This window comes from Cynocephalus volans, chromosome 15 (assembly GCF_027409185.1).
Source record: "Cynocephalus volans isolate mCynVol1 chromosome 15, mCynVol1.pri, whole genome shotgun sequence".
Classification (NCBI taxonomy): Eukaryota; Metazoa; Chordata; class Mammalia; order Dermoptera; family Cynocephalidae; genus Cynocephalus; species Cynocephalus volans.
Genome location: NC_084474.1, coordinates 93,742,629 through 93,764,316, shown reverse-complemented (window position 1 = coordinate 93,764,316; position 21,688 = coordinate 93,742,629). Strand labels below are relative to the sequence as shown.

Genomic DNA, 21,688 nt, shown 5'->3' with positions numbered 1-21,688 from the left:
ATGATTTACTTAGGATGGATAACATAGTTTTGTACCCATTAGTCCACCACTTTTCCTCCTCAGCCCACTTCCCCAGCCTCTGGTAACCACTCTCTACTTCTATGAGAACCACTTTTTCATTGTTTAGATTCCATATATGAGCAACATGTGGTATTTGTCTTTTAGTGTCTGACTTAATGTGATGGTTTCCAGTTCCATCCATGTTGCTGCAAATGATAGAATATCATTCTTTTTTTTATAGCTGAGTAGTATTCCATTGTGTGTATACTACAATGTTTTTATCCATTCATCCATTGATGGACATTTAGGTTGATTCCATCCCTTGGCTATTGTGAATAGTGCTGTGACGAATATGGGAGTGCAGGTGTCTTTTTGATATATTGATTTCATTTCCTTTGGGTATATACCCAGTTGTGGGATAGCTGCATCATAAAATAGACCTATTTTTAGTTCTCTGAGGAACCTCTGTACTGTTCCACACAATGGCTGTACCAGTTTACACTCCCACCAACAATGTAGGAGAGTTCCCTTTCTCCACATCCTCTCCAGCATTTGTCATTTTTTGTCTTGATGATGATAGCCATTCAAACTGGAGTGAGATAATATCTCATTGTGGCTCTTTAATTTGCATTTCTCTGATGATTAGTGATGTTGAGCATTTTTTCATGTGCCCGTTGGCCACTCGTATGTCTTCTTTTGAGAAATATCTGTTCAGGTCCTTTGCCCATTTTTTAATTGGTTATGGGGGGGGGCATTGCTGTTGAATCATTTAAATTCCTTATATATTCTGGATATTAGCCCCTTGTCTGATATGTACTTTGCAAACGTTTTCTCCCATTCTATAGGTTGTCTCTTCACTTTGTTGACAGTGTCTCTTGCTATGCAGAAGCTTTTTAGTTTGATGTAGTCTATTGTGTGGTTTTGCTTCAGTTGCCTGCAACTTTGTAGTCTTGTTCAAAAAAATGCTGCCCACTCCCATTTTGTGTAGCATTTCACTTATGATCTCTTCTACTAGTTTCATAATTTTGAGTCCTAAATTTAGGTCTTTGATTCATTTTGACTTGTTTTTTGTGTATGGTGAAAGATAGGGGTCTAGTTTCAATCTTCTGCGTGTGGATATCCAGTTTTCCCAGCACCATTTGTTGAAGAGGCTGTCCTTTCCCCATTGTATATTTTTGGCACCTTTGTTGAAAATCAGTTGGCTATAAATGTGTGTGTTATTTCTGGACTCTCTATTATATTCCACTGGTCAATTTGTCTGTTTTTATGCCAGACCTTTTTTTGGTTACTATAGCTTTATGGTATATTTTGAAGTCAGGAAGTGTGATGCCCCCAACATTGTTCTTTTTGTAAAGATTGCATTAGCTCTATGGGGTCTTTTGTGCTTCTACACAAATTTTAAGATTTTTTTTTCTTTTATTCTGTGAAGAATATCATTGCAACTTTGATAGAGATTATGTTGAATGTGTAGATTTCTTTGGATAATATGGACATTTTGATGGCGATAATTCTTCCAACCCACGAACATGGCATATCTTTCCATTTATTTGTGTCCTCTTCAATTTTTTTCACTAATATTTTATAGTTTTCATCATAGAGATCTTTTAACTCCTTCATTAAATTTACTGCTAGGTATTTCAGTTTTTTCGGTAGCTATTGTGGATGAGATTACTCTCTTGATTTCTTCTTTGGCTATTTCATTATTGTTATATAGGAAGGCTATTGATTTTTGTGTGTTGATTTTGTATTCTGACACCATACTGAATTCATTTATTAGCTCTAGTAACTTTTGGGTGGAGTCTTAGGGTTTTCTATGTATAGGATCATGTCATCAGAAAATAGGGGTAGTTTGACTTCCTCATTTCCAATCTGGATGCTCTTTATTGCATTCTCTTGTCTCATTGCACTGGCTAGAACTTCCAGTACTATGTTGAATAAGAGTGAGGAAAGTAGGCAGCCTTGTCTAGTTTCAGATCTTAGAGGAAAAGCTTCCAATGTTTGTCCATTCAGTATGATATTGGCTGTGGGTTTGTCATAAATGGCCCTTATTGGGTTGAGGTGCATTCCTTCTATACCTAATTTGTTGGGTGTTTTTAATCATTAAGAGGTGTTGCTTTTTCTGCAACTGTTGAAATGATCATATGGGGTTTTTCCTTCATTCTGTTGATAGTGTGTATCACATTTATTGATTTGTGTTTGTTGAACCATCCTTGCATCCCTGGGATGAATCACACTTGATCACAGTGTATGATCTTCAATGTGTTTTTGGATTCTGTTTGCTAATATTTTCTTGACCGTCTTTGAGTCTATGTTCATTAGGTACATTGGTCTGTAGTTTTCTTTTTTTGTTGTATCTTTTTCCAGTTTTGGTATGAGGATAATGCTGGCCTCATAGAATGATTTTGAAGTACTCTCTCCTCTTCAGTTTTTGGAAGAGTTTGAAAAGAATTGGTATTAGTTCTTCTTTAAACATTTGGTAGAAAGGGCAAGGGTTCAGGTCCCTGTACCAACCAGCCACCAAATAAATAAATAAATAGATAGATAGATAGATAGATAGATAGATAGATAGATAGATAGATAGATAGATAGATAGATAGATAGATAGATAGATAGATAGAATTTGGCAGTGAACCATCAGGTCCTGGGGTTTTCTTTGTTGGAAGACTTTTCATTACTGCTCCAAACTCATTACTCGTTATTAGTCTGTTTAGGTTTTCTAGTTCTTCATGATTCAACTTTGGTCAGTTGTATGTGTCCAGGAATTTATCAATTTCTCCTAAGTCTTCTAGTTTATTCGCATATTGTTGTTCATAGTAGTCTCTTATGATCCTTTGTATTTCTATGGTATCAGTTGTAATGTCCCCTTTTTCATTGCTAATATTTATTTGAGTCTTCTCTCTTTTTTTCTTCATTAGTCTACTAAAAGGTTTGTTGGTTTGTTTATCTTTTTAAAAAACATCTCTTCATTTTATACATCTTTGGAATTGTTTTTTTAATCTGTAATTCATCTGTTTCTGCTCTGATCTTTATTTCTCTCCTTCTGCTGATTTTGGGTTTGCTTTGTTCTTGTTGTTCCAATTCCTTGAGGTGTAACATCTTGTTTATTTGGAGTTTTTCTTCTTTTTTGATGGAGACGTTTATTGTTATAAATTTCCCTCATAGAACTGCTTTTGCTGTATCTCATAGTTCCTGGTATAAAGTGTTTCCATTTTCATTTGTCTATAGAAACTTTTTAATTCCTTTTTGTTTTCTTCTTTGACCCATTCATTGTTTAGGAGCATATTGTTTAATTTCCATGTATTTGCATGGTTTCTAGTGTCTCTTTGTGGTTGATTGTAGTTTTAATCCATTGTGGTTGGACAAGGTGGTTGATATGATTTCCATTTTTTCAAATTTTTGAGACTTGTTTTGTGTCTTAACACAAAACACATTCTAGAGAATGTTCCACGAGCTCCTCAGAAGAATGTACATTCTGCACCTATTGGATGAAATGTTGTATAAATGTCCATTAGGTTAACTCAACCTATAGCAGAGATTAATTCTGATGTTTCTTGGTTAATTTTCTGTCTGGATGATGTATCCTTTGATGAAAGTGGGGTGTTAACGTCCCCAACTATTATTGTGTTGTAGTCTCTCTCTCCTGTTAGGTCCAGTAGTAATTGCTTTATATAACTGGGTGCTCCAGAGTTGGGAGTGTATGTATTTGGGAGTGTTATATCCTGTTGTTGAATTGATCTCTTTATCATTATATAATGACCTTCCTTATCTTTTTTCTACTTTTCTTGGCTTGAAGTCTATTTTATCTGATATAAGTATAGCTACTCCTGCTGTTTTGGGGTTTCCATTTGCATGAAATATCTTTTTCCATCCCTTCACTTTAAGCCAGTGTGTGTTTTTATAGGTTAAGTGAGTTTCTTGTAGGCAGCATATTGTCAGTTCTTGTTTTATAATCCATTCAGCCACTCTATATCTTTTAATTGGAAATTTTAATCCATTTACAGTTAGGGTTATTACTGATATATAGGAACTTGTTACTGCCGTTTTGCTAAATTTATTTTCTGATTGTTTTGTGGGTCCCTTTTTCCTTTTTTCTGGTTTTACTGTCCTCCTTTTTGGTTGAATGTTTTTCTCTAGCTGTATATTTTGATTTCTTGCTATTTAATGTTAGTATGTCTCATAAGTTTTTGTGTTACAGTTACCATTGAGGCTTATAGAAAAGCATGGTATAGCCGAGCCCGTGGCGCACTTGGTAGAGTGCTGCGCTGGGAGCGCGGCAACCCTCCCGCCGCGGGTTCGGATCCTATATAGGACTGACCAGTGCACTCACTGGCTGAGTGCCGGTCACGAAAAAATGACAAAAAAAAAAAAAAAAGAAAGAAAAGCATGGTATAGTTATAACAAATTATTTTAGTAACAACTAATAACAACTTGACTTTGATATCTAAGAAAACAGAAAAACAAATCCAACTCTATGCTTTGGCATCATTTCTACCCCCTTCCCCCATTTTTTTGATATTTTGTTGTTCCAAGTTATATCTTTTAATGTTGCCCTTCTCTTATATGGTTGTAGTAAATGTTATTGTCTTGTAGGGTTGTCTTTTAGTCTTCATACTAAGGATATAAGTGGTTTATTCAGCACCCTAACAACATGGGAGTATTCTGAAGTTGTCTGTGTATTTGCTTTACTAATGTGTTATCAACCTTCAGAAGTTTTCTTGCTGCTCTTTAGCATCAGTTTCTTTCAGATTGAAGAGCTCTCTTTAGCTTTCTTGTAAGGCAGATCTAATGTTGATGAATTTCCTTAGCTTTTGTTTGCCTGGGAAAGACTTTCTCTTTCATATTTGAAGGTTAGTTTTGCTGGATACAGAATTCTTGACTGACAATCTTTTTTCCTTCAGCACTGTGAATATATCATCCCATTCTCTTCTGACCTGTAGGTTTTCTACTGAGAAATCCACTGAGAGATGTATTGGAGCACCATTGAATGTTATATGTTTCTCTTCTCTTGCTGCTTTCAGTATTGTCTCTTTGTCTGTGCTTATAATAATTTGATTATGATGTGTCTTGGTGACATTAATCCAAGTCCCTCTTTGGATTGAACTTGATTGATGACCTCTGAGCTTCCTGTATCTGGATGCTGTCATCTTTCTCCATACTTGAGAAATGAAATTTTCAGTCATTTTCTCCTTAAATATGCTTTTCAAGTCTCTTCCTTTTTCCTCTCCTTCAGGTATGTCAATTATGTGGAGGTTATTTCACTTGAGGGAGTCCCATGTTTGCTGTATTTCTGTTTAATTTTTTCTTGGGACTTTCTGTCAAGTTTTTCAATTTAGATAATGTATTCTTTATTTCTAGAATTTCTAGAATTGGATTTTTATTTTTATTCTATTCCTTTGCCAAGTTTCTCATACCACTCCTGAATTGTTTTCCAAATATCATTTAATTTTTCTATCTATTTTCTTGTGACTCCCTGAACATCCTTAAGAGGATTATTCTGAATCCTCTGTCAGATATTTCATACATCTGCTGGTCCTCTGGGTCCATTGCTTGTGCTTTATTTGTTTCCTTTGGTGGCAACATATATCTCTGTCATTTCTCAATCTTTGTCTTTATGTTGATACCTGGGCATTTGAGGATACTGCTGCCTCTTCTAGGTTTTATATGTGTTCTTCAGTTGTGTTAGACCTTTACTGGTTAATACCAGAGCTTTGTCTCTGGTCTGTGTTGGTTTTTTGTTTGTTTGTTTGTTTTTCATTCTGTGGTGGACTAACTGCTACCACCAGCACTTAGGCTCTGCACTAGAACTAATGTGCTATCCTGTCATTAATTCCCAAATTGGGGGAACTTCCTGTAAGGACCAGAACTTGAGCTAAGTTGCTGTTTTACTGCTGATTCTCTGGGGAAAGGCTTTTCATGCAATTCATATTTTTATTGCTGGCATTAATCCCTTCTGGGTCTGGGCTATGTGGAAATTCTGGCCCAGGACTGTGTCTTTTCTGCAGATTGTGCCCCCTGCATTTCTATTGCCCTAACCAGTTTCCACCAAGACCAGCTACCCATGCTGCACCCAATGCTATCCCCATGGGCCAGCCTTTCTCCTGCACTCCAACTGCTTCCTGTGGGCAGGCCATGTACATGTCCCTCGCAACAATTCACTGGCTTTTCGGTGGCTTCTTTCTCCAGTCAGCTGCAGCCACTCACTCCTATGCAGGCCCAAGGGAATCCTGCCAGTGGTCTTTATGGCCTATGGTATGGTGTGCTCCAAAGCCATCCTTTCCCCTGCAGACTCCAAGCAGGTTCATGCAAATAGTGCCACTGTGGCTTTTTCCAGCCTCAATTTGTGTGTGGCAGCCACTCCCTGCCCCAGACTGGCTTAAAACAACTGGTGCCGTCCCTACACCCTCTCGCTGTGTCCTCTTATGCTTTCACAAACTCTTCTTCCCGCAGCTGCAGCAGTCCCAGATTGGCAGTCTTTGCTTTTTAATAGTGGTAAATCAGTTACTTGTGGGGAGGAGCAACACTGGGAATCATCTATTCCACTATCTTGATGATGTCCCTCTGAGTCTCCCCTTTCGGCTGTCATGAATAATGCTGCAGTGAACACTGGCATACAAGTATATTCAGGTCCCTTCTCTCAATTATTTTGAGCATATACCTAGAAGTGAAGTTGCTAAGCTATATGGCAGTGCTATGTTTAGCTTTCTGAGGAACCACCACACCATTTTCCACAGCAGCTGCACTGTTTTACATTCTCACCAGCAATGTATGAAGGTTCCAATTTGTCTACATTCTCACCAACCCTTGTTGTTTTTCATTTTTTGGACTATTGCCATCCTGGTAGGTGTGAAGCAACACACTAGGGGTCTTCACAAAGTTCATGGAAAGATTTGTGTTCTCTTTTAATTCTATTTTTCCACAAACTTTGTGAAATACCCTCATGTTCTGTTTTTGATTTGCATTCTCCTGATGACTAATGGTGTTGAGCCTCTTTTCACATGCTTGTTGGCCATTGGTCTTTTTTGGAGAAATGTCTATTCAAGACTCTTGTTCATTTTTAAATCAGGTTGTCTTTTTGCTGTTGAGTTGTGGCTCCCAGTCCTTCTTAAACCCTCCTGGATCAAACTTTCTCCACTGCTGCTCCCAGAAGCTGGTTCTTGTCAAGGTTGCCAGTCGCCTTGTGATGCTGTGTCTCGTGGTCAGCTCTCCTTACGTGGCCTGTCAGCAGAATTGGACTCAGCTGATGCCCTCAGACCCCACACTCCCTGGCTCTCTTTCTACCTCCCCAGCCACTCCTGCTCAGTCTCCTCTCCTGGCTCCTCCTCATCTCCCTGGTTTCTTAGCTGTGGAGGCCACAAGGCTGAACCCTGAACCTCATCTTCAGCTACACTTACTTCCGTGGTGGTCACATCCAATCCCATATTAAATATCACCTAAACACTGACACCTGCCCAGGGCTCACCTCCAGCCTGACCTCTCCCCTGACCACTTGACGCAGCCCTTGGACAACAGAGGCATCTCACACTTTGCAAATCCAGACCACACTCCTGACCTCCCCCTGAAACCTGCTTCTCTTGCAGGCTTCCCCGTATCATACCTGCTCACCCCACCCCTCCCACTTCTCAGGCTGAAATTGTTGGTGTGACCATCACTATCTTCTCAACACCATATCCCATGCCCTAGGAAATGCTGCCAACTTCACTTGCCCCCAAGTCCCCACAACCCCCACGGACACCACCCTAGCTCAGGACACCACCAGCTGTCACATGCAGTGTCTTGTCCACTTTCCCCCTGCCCCCACCCAGCAGCCAGAGTGGTCCTTGAAAAATATACATTGGATCATGCCACTTCTCTGCTCAAAATCCTCAGTGGCTCCATCTCATTCAAAGTCAACACCCAAACCTTCACAGTAGCTAACAAGGTCATAACGTGGGTGCCACAATCCCACTGTCCTCCTTTCCTCTCCCCCACACCCACTCCACCCCAATGATACTGGCCTTTCTGTCCCTTGAACACACCAAGAATGCAACTGTCTCAGCGCTCTCTGTCCAGGAGTTTCCCACACACACACAGCAGTGTGGTTGTCTCCTTATGTCCTCAGGTCTTTGCCCAAGCGTCCCCTACTTAGAGAGGCATCCCCAGCTGCCCTATTTAAAAGTGAAGGCACTCCAAACACGTTGCCCCTGCCCACTCTTCCCCTCCCCTGCTGCATTCTTGTTGGCAGCACTTAGCATCTGACATCCCCATGTCTGCTGCCCATGTCCCCCTCTAGGCTGTCCCTTCCATGAGGCCAGGAATTTTTTCTGATTCTGCCACTGCTTGGTCCCCTGGGACATTGTCTGCACATGACAGTGCTCAGCACACAGGTGCCAGCTGAGTGACAGATATTCACAGGGAGCACGGTAGAGACAGTCACCCTCTGGGCACTCATGCTCCTGTGGAGAATCCTCTCCCTTAAGCCTCTTGAGGCAGGCATTGCCCCCCAATTCTGCGGTTAGGAATCTGAGGCCCAGAGGGGTTAAGTGACTGGCCTGAGGTCACACAGCCAGCATGGGACAGAGCAGGGATTTGAGCCCAGGCCCCTCTGACTCCAGAGCCCACTCTTTCCAGGTGAATGGTACTATACTTTAGAATCTCCTGCAGTCCTCTGAGCTGTTATGTCCACCCAGCCAAGGGTCAAACAGGACTGAAGTGGCTTCTCCAGGGCCTCAAGAGTGGGCCCCTTGGGTCTGTTTTAAAGCTGGGAATGGGAGCTCACTCAGCCACCCCCAAACCCCTGCCTCCTCACCCCAGGGCCCCTCTACCCCTCGAGCCCCTTCCACCCAACATTCAGACCTAAAGACCGTTTAGGGCAGAAAACAGAGGGCTATCATGGTTACTGACATCTCAGGCCACCCTGATGTCCCCTCCCTTCCCCAGGCCACACAGGGTCATGCCATTGAACCAGGTGGAAAGGCAATAGGACTGGGAAGGCCTGCTCTCCAGTCCCAACTACCTGGCTACAAGGCAGGGCCTCTATCAGGGCAAGCCCTCTCTCTCCAGCCCTTAGTCTCCCCATCTGCAAAAGGAACACAAGGACACTGTATAAACTGTGAAGCTCTGTGCACACACTAGTGATTACCCCTGATTTGAACCAGGTTGAGTCTGAGAGAGCTGGACCTCAGCAAGCCCAGAATTAGGAGGAAGTAGTCAAGGAGGTGGCTTCATGGTGAGCCCTGAAGACTGAATGGGGTTCAGCCAGGGGACGAAGAGTGCTCCAAACACAAAGGCCAGCACGCAGGAGGCCAGAGGCAGGAGAGGAAGGGGAAGGCAGGCAGGGCTGGAGGTCAGAGCCAAGGGGTCAGAGTGATAGCTCTGAGTGCCAGCTAGGGCTCTCTCCAGCACTTGAGACCCATGGAAGGTGACAAGCAGTGAAGAGACAGGGACAGAGTAGGAAAACTCCAGCTTGGTGCAGAGAGTCATGGAGGGAAGACCCAGGAAGAGGCTGGTGTGGATGAGAGACCAGGAGCAGGGGCCAGGGTAGCTGGCCCACTCCCATCCTGCCCCACCCTCGTGCCCTTCCCCTCCACCCACCATGCTCTCATCCACCCCCCGGCCTTCCCCTGGGAGGGCTCCCAGGCCCTGGTCACGGCGGCCAAGTTGCAGCACTGCACTCACAGCCCTCCTTGCCCACAGCCACGCCTTCCGGCTATGGAGAGCCCTGGGGGCCGAGCAACCTGTGAGCCGCCTGGTGCTGGCCATGCTGCTGGCCTGGCTGGAGGAGCGGCCCCTGCCCACTGGGGCCAGGGACAGCAGCCCCCACCCCAAGGAGAAGACCTACCTGCGCTCGCTGGCCGTGAGTCTCCACCACCACCCCTGGACCCCAGGCCAGTCCTGGCTTCCTGTGTGCATTTGGTCAAGCTCCCACTATGTGCCAGGGGAGGGGGGACGGCCATTTCCAGGCTGCGGAAGCCCAGCCCAGCCCCACCTGGAGGAAAGAGGCCCAGGCCCTGGATCCCAGCCCGGCTCCCCACGACCTGGCCAAGGGCTCTGGGCCCTCCTCTGTAAATCAGGACAGTACATCAGCCCTGAAGGGCTATAAGGCAACTCAATCATCTGCTGTGTGCCAGGACTGGTGCAGGACAGCCTTGGAGAGGACAGGCTGTGGGGGCCGGGTTCAGGCAGAGGGAAGGGTGTGAAAAGACTCAAAGCTTCCTAGCCCCCGCCTACACGTAGGAACCCCACCTCCAGCTTCCCCCATGAGCCCAGGTGCTCCCTCTTTGCCTGGCACTCAGCCCCTCCCCCCAATGCCTCCACCCTGGGCTGATGCCAGACCCCAAGCAGAGAGCACCCCCTGTCAGGAGACCACCCCAGTAGCATGGGGTCAGCCTCACCTCCCCAACATCACACTGTGCCCCCAGCTCCTGCCCTCCCCTTGTCATCATTGGCAAGTGCTATTCCCGCATTCTGAGAACATTCTGGACTAAATGCCTCTTCAGGCACGGCAGGCCTCCAGGCCTAGGGACTGTTGTCAGTGTACTCACGCACGAGGCCCCTGCTGTGTGTGACACAGCAGGACCCACAGCAGCTGGAACCTGCCTTCAGGGTGACACCTCAGACAGTAAATAAGTGCAGAGCACAGAAGGCATTGGGGAAACTGGTGGGTCAGGGAGGCGTCCCTGGGGTCGTGGTGGGAGGTCTGCGGGGATGCAGGGAGGAGGCCAGGGGCAGCAGGCTGCCAGCAACAGGGAGACCAGCACGGTGGGTCCAGAGAGGGCTGGGCTGAGGCTGCAGAGGTGGAAGGGAGGGACAGCGTCTGGACACTCAGCCTTGGTCCTTGAAGCTTTTGAGCAGGAAGGGAGAGGCTCGGTTGGATGTGGGTTTTGCAGACAGTGGGTCAGCACTCCTGGCCCCACCTGCCCCCAACAGGCCATGAACACGTTGCACGAGCTGCAGTTCGCCCGAGAGTTCAAGGTGGCCATGAAGGAGGCCTACCCCGAGCTCCTCCTGGCCCTCCTCACCCAGATGCACTACGTCCTGGAGCTGAACCTGCCCACGGAGCCCCAGCCAGAGCAACAGGCCCAGGAGGGGGTCATGCCCGGCCCCCAGAGGTAAGACCAGGGGCCCCACAGGCATCTAGGCCTAGCCAGATGTGCAAGCAGCCCACAGGGATGCCCAGGGCAAAGCCAGTGTGTCAGCCACCCAGGGCTGAGTAATACAGTGCCGCAGACTGGGTGGCCTAGAGCAACAGGGACCCATTGTCCAAAGTCAAGTGCCAGCAGGGCCACACGTCTCTGAGCCCTGTAGGGGAGATACGTCCTTGCTTCTCCCTGAGTACCTGTGTCTACGTTTTCCCTTCGTATAAGCACACAGGTCATTGGATTAGCGCCCACCCTAATGACTGCATCTTAACTTGATGACATCTGCAAAGACACTATTTCCAAATAAGGTCACATTCACAAGTACTGGGGCTTAAGACTTCAACATATCTTTTATAGGGAGGACATAATTTAACCCACAACAGGCAGGATCCCAAACACCGTCCACGGCCAGGGCAGCACCGACCTATTGGTGCTGTGGGTGCCTGGCCTATTTCTCATCACCTGGGGGCGCTTGGCAGCTGAGACTCTCAGCACTGCTGCCATGCAGGGACCCCACATGGATGGCACCTATCAAGTACCCACATAGCACACCGCCACATCTTACCCCAGTACACTCCTTGCAGGGGTTCTGGAGATGAATGTCATCTTCCCATTTTACAGATGAGGCAACTGAGGCTCAGAGAGGGTCAGAGGCTTCCCTGAGCCACACAGCATGTCCATATGGAGCTGAGCTAGACAGCAAGGGCCACCTGACCATTGTGCATAGAGTTCCTGGAGGCAGACACCCTTCTGGGTCCCCTTGGGCATGTCACTGCACCCTGGCATGTTTTTTATGCTGCCATCACGGATGGCTGCCCAGCCCTGGCTGCCAAGGGTGGACAGACCCGAGTGGGAGCCACCACGCCCCACCTGCCAGACCTGGGCTGCAGCAGGGCAGCTGCCTTCGTCTTCCCTTTACACCAGGTCGTATTTCCAGAAGTCAATAAGCAAGTCTTGAAAACCCACTGGGGCAACTGTTTTCATTCGTCTGTATCATGACGTGCCCCACGCAATTCCTCAGCTTTAACAACTCTCCCCCAGGCACGTCACTGAGAAAACGACACTTCTTCCCATATTGCCTCTGAATCCGAATGTGTATAAAGTTCCTTTTATTCAGATCAACCAGCAAAATGCATGAATCTTCCCTAATTAGCTAATAAAATGCTCTCCTCCAGAACATGGGAGGGCTGGGAGAAAGCAGCAAGCGACGATCCGCCGGCTCCTCTCCCTCCTGCAATGCCCTGAAGCCCCAGCCACCCGCCCCTGCACTCTCTGCTCCCCTGTCCCTGCACTGAGGCCTCCCCAGCCTCCCTCTCTAAATAGCAGCGCCCACCTGGCCTCCCGCCCGCTCCCTGCTACACTCTCCCACAGCACCATCCAAAATCTGTTACCTGTGCCTTTTACCTAGTTTACTGCCCACCCCACCAAATGCAAGGTTCTGGGGAGCAGGGACGTCTGTCTGTCTCACTTGGGGCTACCCCACACAGCAAGAATGTCTGTCTCTCTGGGGCTCCCCCTCACAACAGGGTTGTCTGTCTGTCTCTCCCTCTCAGGCCCTGGGGTGGCCTTCTGCTCAGGTCCAGCTGGATGGCTGTGTCAAACTATGGCAGTCTTATCCCTCCACCTCTAGTCTCTCCCCCCGAGCCCCCAGTTCTCTTCACAAGGGAGGTGGCCCCAACAGCTGGGAGATGAGAAACTCTCACCTTGGGCACAGTCCATTGGCTCTGATTGGCCCAGCTTGGGTCACATGCCCACCCTGAACCAATCACCCTGGCCACAGGGGCACGTGAGGCTCTGATTGGCCAGGCCTGGCCCCCACGCCTCCCTCGAGCCAGCATGGGGCCTGGGCCTGCCTTCCCCGGAGGAAAACTACAGGGCTGGTACCTGATGCCACCCCAAAGGGGCCCAGGCTCAGGTCAGACCAAACAGCAGCCACACTGACAAGCCATATGGGCAAGCCGTCAGGACAGTGGGGAGGCTGGCAGCCACTCCCCAAGACCCCAAATGGCAGCATCACCCAGGTGTATCACGGTGGTCCAGGGTCTGATGCCATGGGCCAGGCCGAAGTGGTACCATCAAGGGGGGACAGGGGCAGAGAGGGATCTGGCCACCCACTGCTGAGTAGCCCGCTATCTCCGTGGGTGCCCCAGCAGGCTGGGGCTGGCACAGGACACTGGGTGACAGCCAGGCGAGTCTTGAAACTAGTCCTGGGCTTCCGAGGATTCTGTGCAGCTGGGCTGGCCCCTGTGACCAGCAAGTGGGGGTCTGGACAGGGCAGCCTCCCCTGGGAGGGCTGGAGACAGGTCCTTTCCTTTCCTCTCCTCCCCTGACTATCGAAACCCCTTTCTTTAGACTTTGGCTGCACTGGTCAGTTCTCAGTGGGGTCTTCCCCGAAGGACCTCCCACTCCTCTCTTCTCATCCACTTAATTTTCATGGGGCACCTCATTTCTCTTTAGTTCAAAGACACTCCCTGTCCTCACCGTCTTCTCGTCCTCAATGTTTGCCTCTGTCTCCCGGGCCAAGGGGACAAAGGCCTGTGATAGAAGGAAGAGGAGGAGCCTCACAGCCGTGAAAAATAACAAATGTTGACAAGGATGAAGAGCGACTGGGACCTTTGTGCACTGTTGGCGGGCATGCGAGATGGTGCAGCTACTGTGCAGAACAGTCTGGAGCTTCCTCAGAAAATTTAAAACCCAATTGCGTGTGACCCCGCAATCCCACCCCCAGCTATACACCAGAAGGACTGAAAGCAGGGTCCCGAACATCTACTGCACGCCCATGTCCACTGCAGCACTATTCACCACAGCCGAGGGGAAGCCACCCACGTGTCCCTCGACGGCGAATGCAAACACGAGTGTGGTCCATCCCTGCAACGGAATACGATTCAGCTTTAAAAAGGAAGGAAATTCCGACACCTGCTACAATGTGGATGAATTTTGAGGACATTGTGCTCAGTGAAATGAGCCCATCACAAAAGGACAAATGCTGTATGAGTCCACCTGTATGCAGTTCCTGCGGGAGTCAAATCCACAGAGACAGAAAGCGGGATGGTGCTTGTGGGGGGCTGGGGGAGAAGACGGGGAGCTGGTGTTTAATGGGGACAGACTTTTAGTCTGGGAAGATGAGAAAGTTCTGGAGATGGACGGGGTGATGGCTGCACAACACTGAATGTGCTTAACGCCACTGAACTGTACACTTTAAAATGTTAAAATGGCAAATTTTATGTGTTGTATATTTTACAATTAAAAATAAAACCGGAAGGAGGAGGCGATAGTGGGGGAGGGGAGGGAGACTTTGTGGACCCGCTGGGCTGGGGGGTGTGAGGCTGGGGTCTGGCCGGCCTCTTTCTGAGAAGGCTTTGCCCTCTCTGCGGCCAGAGCAGGGAAAGGGGGGTTGGTGGGCACAGGGCAGCCATTGCTGGAGGCTGAAGGAAGGCCATAGCCTTGGGACCAGGAGGAGCAGAAGACGGTCCTGCCATGACAGGGCACAGACTCCAGGGTCTCCATCGTCATCAGTCTCAGGGCTGCCTGTGGATTTCTGGCATGTGTCCCTGGGCCTTGCTGGGGGTCTGGGCTGGGCGTGGTTTCAAGTTTTAGGTTTTAAGGCCCTGCAGGGGGATGTGATCACCCCAGGAGCCGAGCGCCATCTTTCCAAATGCCCTGGTGTGGCTGCAGTGACGAGGCTATCATGAGGACGGGCAATCGCAATGAAGCCAGAGGTGCCACAGGACCAGACGCTCCTGGAGTCCTCGCAGAGCGAACAGAACAGCACTTCCCCCCCGAGTCCCCTTCTGTGGCTAGACCAGTGACCTGGAAAACGCTGCCTCTTTCTTGACACAGCTCGGGGCGAGATGACAAGCCAGCTGGCATTTGGATTGGCACCATCAGGGACTTTCAGGAAATGGCATTTCATCCTTTGATGCCAGTTCTGCAGATCTGCTCAGAAACGTGCCTGGTCCGAGCTGACAGCCTCATGCCAGGCGGGGCAGGCTCACACATCCAGGCGAGGCACTCACGGCGACCAGGCAAGGGATGGCCAGGAACGGTGAGAGGGCCAGCAAGCCAGGGCCGCCTTGCTTTTCCCAGTCCTCGTTCCCAGGTGCTCTACCTGTGTCCTGGGACCAAGCTTAGTGCCTGGGGCAGCCCTGTACCTGTGACAGTGATGTCGTTGTGCAGGTTTGGAGCCAGGGGTCTGGCTTGAGTCCACTTCTGCCACTCTTGGACAGGCTGTGTGACCCAGACAGGACAGGTCACCTCTCTGGACTGCTTCCTTCTCTATTAAAGAAGGGTGACAATAAATGGACACCTGAGATGGTGTAGGCGAGGCCCCTTGCAGGCACCCAGTAGCTGCCAAGCTACGGTTCCACCACACACCGTGTCTGCCGTTCTTTCTCAGCACACACGCGTGGGCCGCGCAGCCTGGTTTCTCCATGTCCTCTGAGGGCAGAGGGGTCTCAGGAGTGGCGAGTGGACTCTTCTCTGGGCTTCCATGATGCCCCATTCCCCCGGCTCCTCCTCCCTCCCCAGATGCTACCCTCAGTATTCTTCACCCATATTTAAACGTCACCATCCCTCGAGGCTCAGCCTGGACCCTCTCCACCCTGTGACATGGGAAACCACAGACCCCCAGATAGCTCCGCAACTCTCTCTCCAGCCTGTCGTGAGCTCCAGCCCTGTACATCCAGCCGTGGGCGCAATCGCTGTCCCCTCTAAGATGCTCCAAAGGCACCTCACACTCGCCATGTGCCAAACCAATAGCGAGCGAGCTCCGCCTTAAAGCCTGGCCCCTCCCCCTCCCTGGAAGGGCATCCTCCAGCCTCTCGCCCAGACGAGGCCTGGGGTCTGACGGGCTCACGCTCCTCCCATGCCCTGTGCAGCCCCCGCCATATCCTAGGCCTTGACATTACACAGGGCAGGAAAGAGCAGGCCCTGGGAGGCCTCGATGATGCCAGGCACTGGAGCCAACACAGGCACCAGATGCACCTTTCTGTCTGGGGCGGCAGGGCTCTTTCCAGGGGCAGGGGTGGCCCAGGTGACCGCCTGTGGTCTGTTTGGCCGTAGCACATCACTGGAGGCACTGAAGGGCCTGCTGTCCACCACGGGGCACTGGCACGAGTTTGCCCACCTGGAGCTTCAGGGTGCCTGGGAGCTCTTCACCAGCATGCACACCTACTCGCAGGGCGTGGGTCTCCTTGCCAGGTACAGGGTTGGGGGGGCCTGCTCAGGCCACCACCCATCCACGGGGCTGGGTGTACGGACCACAGTGATGGGGCCCCAGGCCTCCAGAGCCACTCGCAGCCCCCCAGGGTCTGCCTGTGAGGAGGACCTCATGGATTCACACATGTGCACATGGTAGCTCTCAGGCATGTGAAGGTGCACACCTCCTGCACTGGGAACAGGCACATGCACTCAGAGCCCCACCCTGGCCCGAGACCTCCTGGGGACCAGGGCTGTGCCTCTCTGTCTCCCCCATGTCCAGCCCAAGCCTGGCACGAGTGGGTGGCCTGTGGGTGTGGAGGGAGCAGGAACAGGCTCAGGAGACATGTGCCTGCCACATCAGGCCCTCCTGGCCACCCAGCTCCAGCTGGGTTGGGTGGCGACAGGAAAGTGGACTCCGGGCGGTGATGGCGAGTCCAGCCCTGCCCCCCAGGGCCATGGTGCAGAACCACTGCAGGCAGATGGAGGCAGTGCTCAGCCAGCTGCTGCCCAGCCTGCAGAGCCCGCAGGAGCGGGAGAGGAAGGCAGCCATCCTCATCCTCATTGAGGTAAGGGCGTGGCCACAGGCAGAGTGGGGGACCCTCAGCCAGCCTGAGCCCCAGCCTCCAGCCTCCTCACATCGGACCTACCCTGACTAGGGGAGGCCGCCCAGGCAGACCACCCCGCTTCCTGCTTCTGGCCCTTTGGGGGTGTCGGCCATCTGGGGCCCCTTGCTGGGTACCCCACCTCTCAGGCCCCCCTCAGCCTGCAGCCTTGGGGGACCTGCATCTCCACTCTTCCCTCCCTGGCATGGCCCCTGCAGGGTTGAAGGGGCACAGTGTGTAGACTCAGGTGGATCCAGGCTCAAATTTCATCCTGTCCCGCCCTTGTGTGGCTCAGGGGTCCCCTGTCAAGCTGAAAGGGAATGGTTAGAACTGGATAAGCACTGGGTGTGGCCAGCTCTGCACCTGTGAGCGCTGGGCTGTGGCAGTTTGTGGGTGGGCGTGCCATTTCCACAACTGACTCCAGCAGGAGAACCCAAGTCAAACCTCGTGAGGCTCCCACTCCACTGGCAGGATTGTCTGGGCCACCCTCCATGAGGGCTCTAGACCCTGGTGCCCTGTGACCCCAGGCAAGTCCCTTCCTCTCTCTCAGCCTCAGTTTCCCCAGCCATACATTGAAGGGTTAAGCCAGGTAGGCTTTAAATACTTGTTAACCAAGGTACCCAGGGCCTTCCCTGAGACCCCCAGCCAGACCCTGGTCCTGGAGCCACCCCCCCAGATTTGGAGGCAGGCTCCCCAAGAGACGGTGCTGGGCCTGACCTGCCTACCCTCCTCGGGGCCACCCCAGTTCCTCTACAGCCCTGCCCTGCTGGAGGTGCTTCCCAAACAGGCCGCCCTGACCGCGCTGGTGCAAGGGCTCAGGGACTCCAGCCCCGAGGTCCGTGTGTCCAGCCTGCAGGGCCTCGGGAACATCCTCTTCCACCCGGAGAAGGTACGGTCCAAGAGGCACCATGGCTGGCACATATCCCCCACCCAGTGAAGCAGCCAGATGCACCAGGTGTGGACAAGGTCCACTGGATCGGAATCTCACCTCTGTCGCCTCCACTAATGTGGCTTGGGACACCTGACTCCACCTCTCTGGGCCTCAGTTTCTCTGTAGAATGGGGCAGGTGGTGGGAGGGGGGAAGGTGTCTATTCCCTGGGGCCAGAGTCTCCAACCCCAGGAGAGAGACGAATCCTACTGCAGACATCGAGGTGCCCCCTGAGGAGCCAGCCAGGTGGCACCACAAGCCTGATCCAGAGAGAACTTACCTCGAGGATCTGTGGATGTCCCCTCAACCCGTTGTTGACTTCTCCATTCCCAGCCAATTCCACCCCATGATGGTAACAGCCCACATCCCATAATGAACAGCTGGAGGGGAGAAGGCCTGTATGGTGATTTGGGAGATCTGGCCTTACTCCATCTCCAGCCCCCCAATTCAGCCGTGGAACACCCGACATCATCCTTGCTGTAGGTTCCTGGGCACCATGCAATGGTTAAGAGCCCAGACCCTGGACCAATCCCCACTCCAGTGCTTTCTAGCTGGCAAGTTTCTTTAGCTCCCTGGACCTCAGTGTCCAGATCTTCAAAATGGGAGTGATAGTAGTAGCTGCCTCGTACGGTAGGCGGGTCATGAGGGCCGTACTGAGACCACCAGCTGGCACATGGTCAGCCCTCAAATCATGTGCTGTCACAAGCAGCCACAGCAGCATTTCTTTTATGCCTGGCACCCTATGCGGGTCCTGCCAGTGGCTGACTCCATACAGTAACTATGCTGAGACAGAGACAGAGATTTTCCCACCCAATCAGGAGGAGCAAAGCCTTTACCTCCCCTCATCCTCCCCAGGGGCTGCCTTAAGACCCCACAGGGAAGGTGAGATGCCCAGCCCCTATTTCTGATGCTATTGGAGGAGGCTGTCATAAATATACAGATTTTCAGGGCTAGTGGAAGAAAGTGTGATTGTGGGAAGGCCACAGAAGGGACAATTTCCAAAGAGATCCCAAAGCCATTTGCCCGTCAGCCTTTTCACTTCAATTCTGTTCAGCTCACAGGTCTCCACATGGTTAAGAGGAGACCTCCATTATTAGGGTCACAGTCAGCAAAGCCCTTTGCACTACACATGAAGCATAGTAGGTGCATAAGAATGGGGGATGGAGACTAGACAGCTCTTCCTCGTCAATCTGTCTATCCATCCATCTATTCATGCATCCACCCACCCGTCTACCCATCCATCTATTCATCCGTCCATTCATGCACCTCTCCATCTGTTCACCCATCCATTCATCCATCCATCACACATCCACCTGTCCATCCACACATCCCTCTGTCCACTCACCCACTCATTCATCCATCCATACTCCAGCCGTCATTCATCCATTGATCCCCTCATCCATCCCTTCCTCCATCCATCCACACATCCATCCGTCCATTTGTTCCTTGGATCCTTCATCTATGACTCATTCTTTCATTATTTCTCTTGTTCATTCTTTATATATTCATTCACTCAGTCAGTTATTCACACACTTGCTCCCTCATTCATCCATTCATTCATTCAGTGGTCAGTAATCTCTGTGCCTTTCTCCAGCTGTGCTCCCAGACAGGTGATCGGCAGGAATTTTCCATGTGCCTCCTCTGTACCCTGCACTGAGTAGGGCAACACAGGGAATGGAGAAGGCAGCCAAGAGCACTACTAGACCAGGAGGGCCAGGTCTAAGGAAGAGGGGATGGTCCCCTGCCCGGCCCCCAGCGGGGTGTGGGCCAGCAGCTATGGCAGGGGCAGAGGGAACAGGCAGACCGTGAGCGCTCCCGGTCAGAGAGGCTGCTGGTGTGGGGACAGGACAGGATAGACCAGGCAGGACAGAGCAGGCCACTCTGCTCCGTCTGGGCAGACACACACCATATTGTGAAATTTTAGGTTCTTTTCTGTCCCTTTCCAGTAGAATTCCATTCTGCCTGTCCTATCCCTGGCCAGAACCCAGGTCCCAGCACCCTCGCTGCACCCACAGATGCTCAGAAATTGTGTGTTGCTGTTAAATGACTCACTTGCTGAAAATGACTTTAATATTTTAAAACCAAACAGAGCTCAGGAAGCCAACAAAGTTGCTTTAGATTGGTTTAAAAGTAGTAAAAATCACCTGGTTTGCACACAAGTCATTGATAAGGGCCCTGTGGCAGGAAACATCCATCTGCAGACACACTACCTCCGACAACTCATCCAGGGAGTTCAGGAACACACTGCACACAAATGGAGCAGACAGAACTGGCTGAAAACAAATTTTTTTTAATTTTTAAAACAAGAAAGTGTAAAAATGGAACATAATGACCATTTGCAACATAAAAGGTCTGGAGCCACCACCTGGTGCACTCAAACTCCCCTTATGGGAGAAACCAGTGACTTCAGCATGTGAAATGTGACCACAGTCTGTCTGGCGCAGCCCCCAGACTCCATGTGGAGAGGCTGGGAACGGGGCCAAGACAAGGGAAGGCGGCGCAGGCTTGGAGAAGGAAGGAGCTGGGGCCCACCTAGCCCTGAGGCCCCCGCGCGGGCCATTCTCCCCTAATCCCCAAGGGGAAGCCGTACCCGGGCCGCAGGGCTCCTGGCGGGCAGATCCAGGGTAGGAGCACACTTCCCCACGGTGGGCCGAGCCAGGCCTGCGGCAACTCTGAGCCTCCCCAGCCGCGGCCGGGGCGAGCGCGGGGCAAGGCCGGGGTGCACGCAGGTGCCCTGCAAGCGCCCGGGGCGGGCGGGGGACGGTCATTCCCGGCGCCCTCCGCCCACCGTGCCCGCCGCCCCCAGGGAAGCCTGCTCCGCGGGCAGCTGCCGCCCTTCCTCGGAGGCTTCTTCCGGGACAGCGAGCCGGTGGTCGTGCGCCTCATGGGCACCGTCTCGGACGTGCTGCACCGCCTGGGAGCGCAGGGCGCGGGCGCGCACAGCACGCGCGTCGCCGTCAGCGCGCGATCCTTCTTCGACGACGTGAGCGCACCGGGCGGGGCGGGGTGTCCTCTGCTCGGTCCCCGCCTGCGCTTCCCCGCGCTCCCTTCCCCCGCTGCCCTCCGACGGGGGCGCAGAGACCGAAACCCAGGGCAGCCGCCGGGCTGTGCGTCCCGGCGCAGGGGGCCCCGCCAGGCCTAGCCAGGGGGGTGTCCGTCCGCCAGGGGCGCTCGGCCCCTTCCCCGTGGCTGACCTAGTGCCAACGTTCAGTGTCCCCAACCCCACCGGTCTCGTCCCACAGCTGACCCCACAGATCTCTTGACTGGCACACGTCATGTTTAGGATGACTGCTTTCCCTTCACTGGGATAACGGGGGCCAAGTCCGCCCCTCAACGGCGTGCGTGATGCCTGGGTTGTCACGAGCCATTGTGGGCATGAGAGAAATGACTGTATGTCCTTGAGGACGGCCTAGGACCCGGCCCAGGAGCCCTGTCTGAGGGGGGAGGCACGGCCCTGCCCTGGGTGTCCCAAGCCTGACTGAAAGGATCCTGCTGAGGGAACTGAGCCCCATCCCCAGAACAGGGTGGAGGGTCCCAAGTCGGGTAAAAGCTGGGACCCCCAGGCAGGTCTGGCTGTGGCTCTGAGCCCCTGCCTTCCAGGAGCGGGACGGGATTCGGGCGGCAGCCATGGCACTGTTCGGGGACCTGGTGGCAGCGATATCACGCAGGGAGCTAAGCGGCCTAAGAACCCAGGTGCACCAGAGCCTGCTGCCCCTGCTCCTGCACCTGAAGGACCAATGCCCCGCTGTTTCCACGGTCAGTGCTCACCACAGGAAAGACAGGCTGATAGGCCTTCACCTTGGCCAGGCACACAGGTGGCCAGGTGACTGGGCAGGCAGAT

General features: G+C 51.6%; 1 protein-coding gene across 1 annotated transcript in view; it reads left to right on the top strand.

Annotated features, from left to right (window-relative positions):
- Window positions 1-21,688, top strand: part of LOC134363730 (maestro heat-like repeat family member 5) — a 66,974-nt gene that overhangs the window by 43,402 nt on the left and 1,884 nt on the right. Inside the window, exons 22-28 of the mRNA XM_063079281.1 lie at window positions 9,673-9,832; window positions 10,906-11,089; window positions 16,175-16,316; window positions 16,768-16,882; window positions 17,664-17,807; window positions 20,654-20,830; window positions 21,448-21,603. Coding sequence (XP_062935351.1) covers window positions 9,673-9,832; window positions 10,906-11,089; window positions 16,175-16,316; window positions 16,768-16,882; window positions 17,664-17,807; window positions 20,654-20,830; window positions 21,448-21,603 — 1,078 coding nt within the window. The remainder of the gene's footprint in view (window positions 1-9,672; window positions 9,833-10,905; window positions 11,090-16,174; window positions 16,317-16,767; window positions 16,883-17,663; window positions 17,808-20,653; window positions 20,831-21,447; window positions 21,604-21,688) is intronic.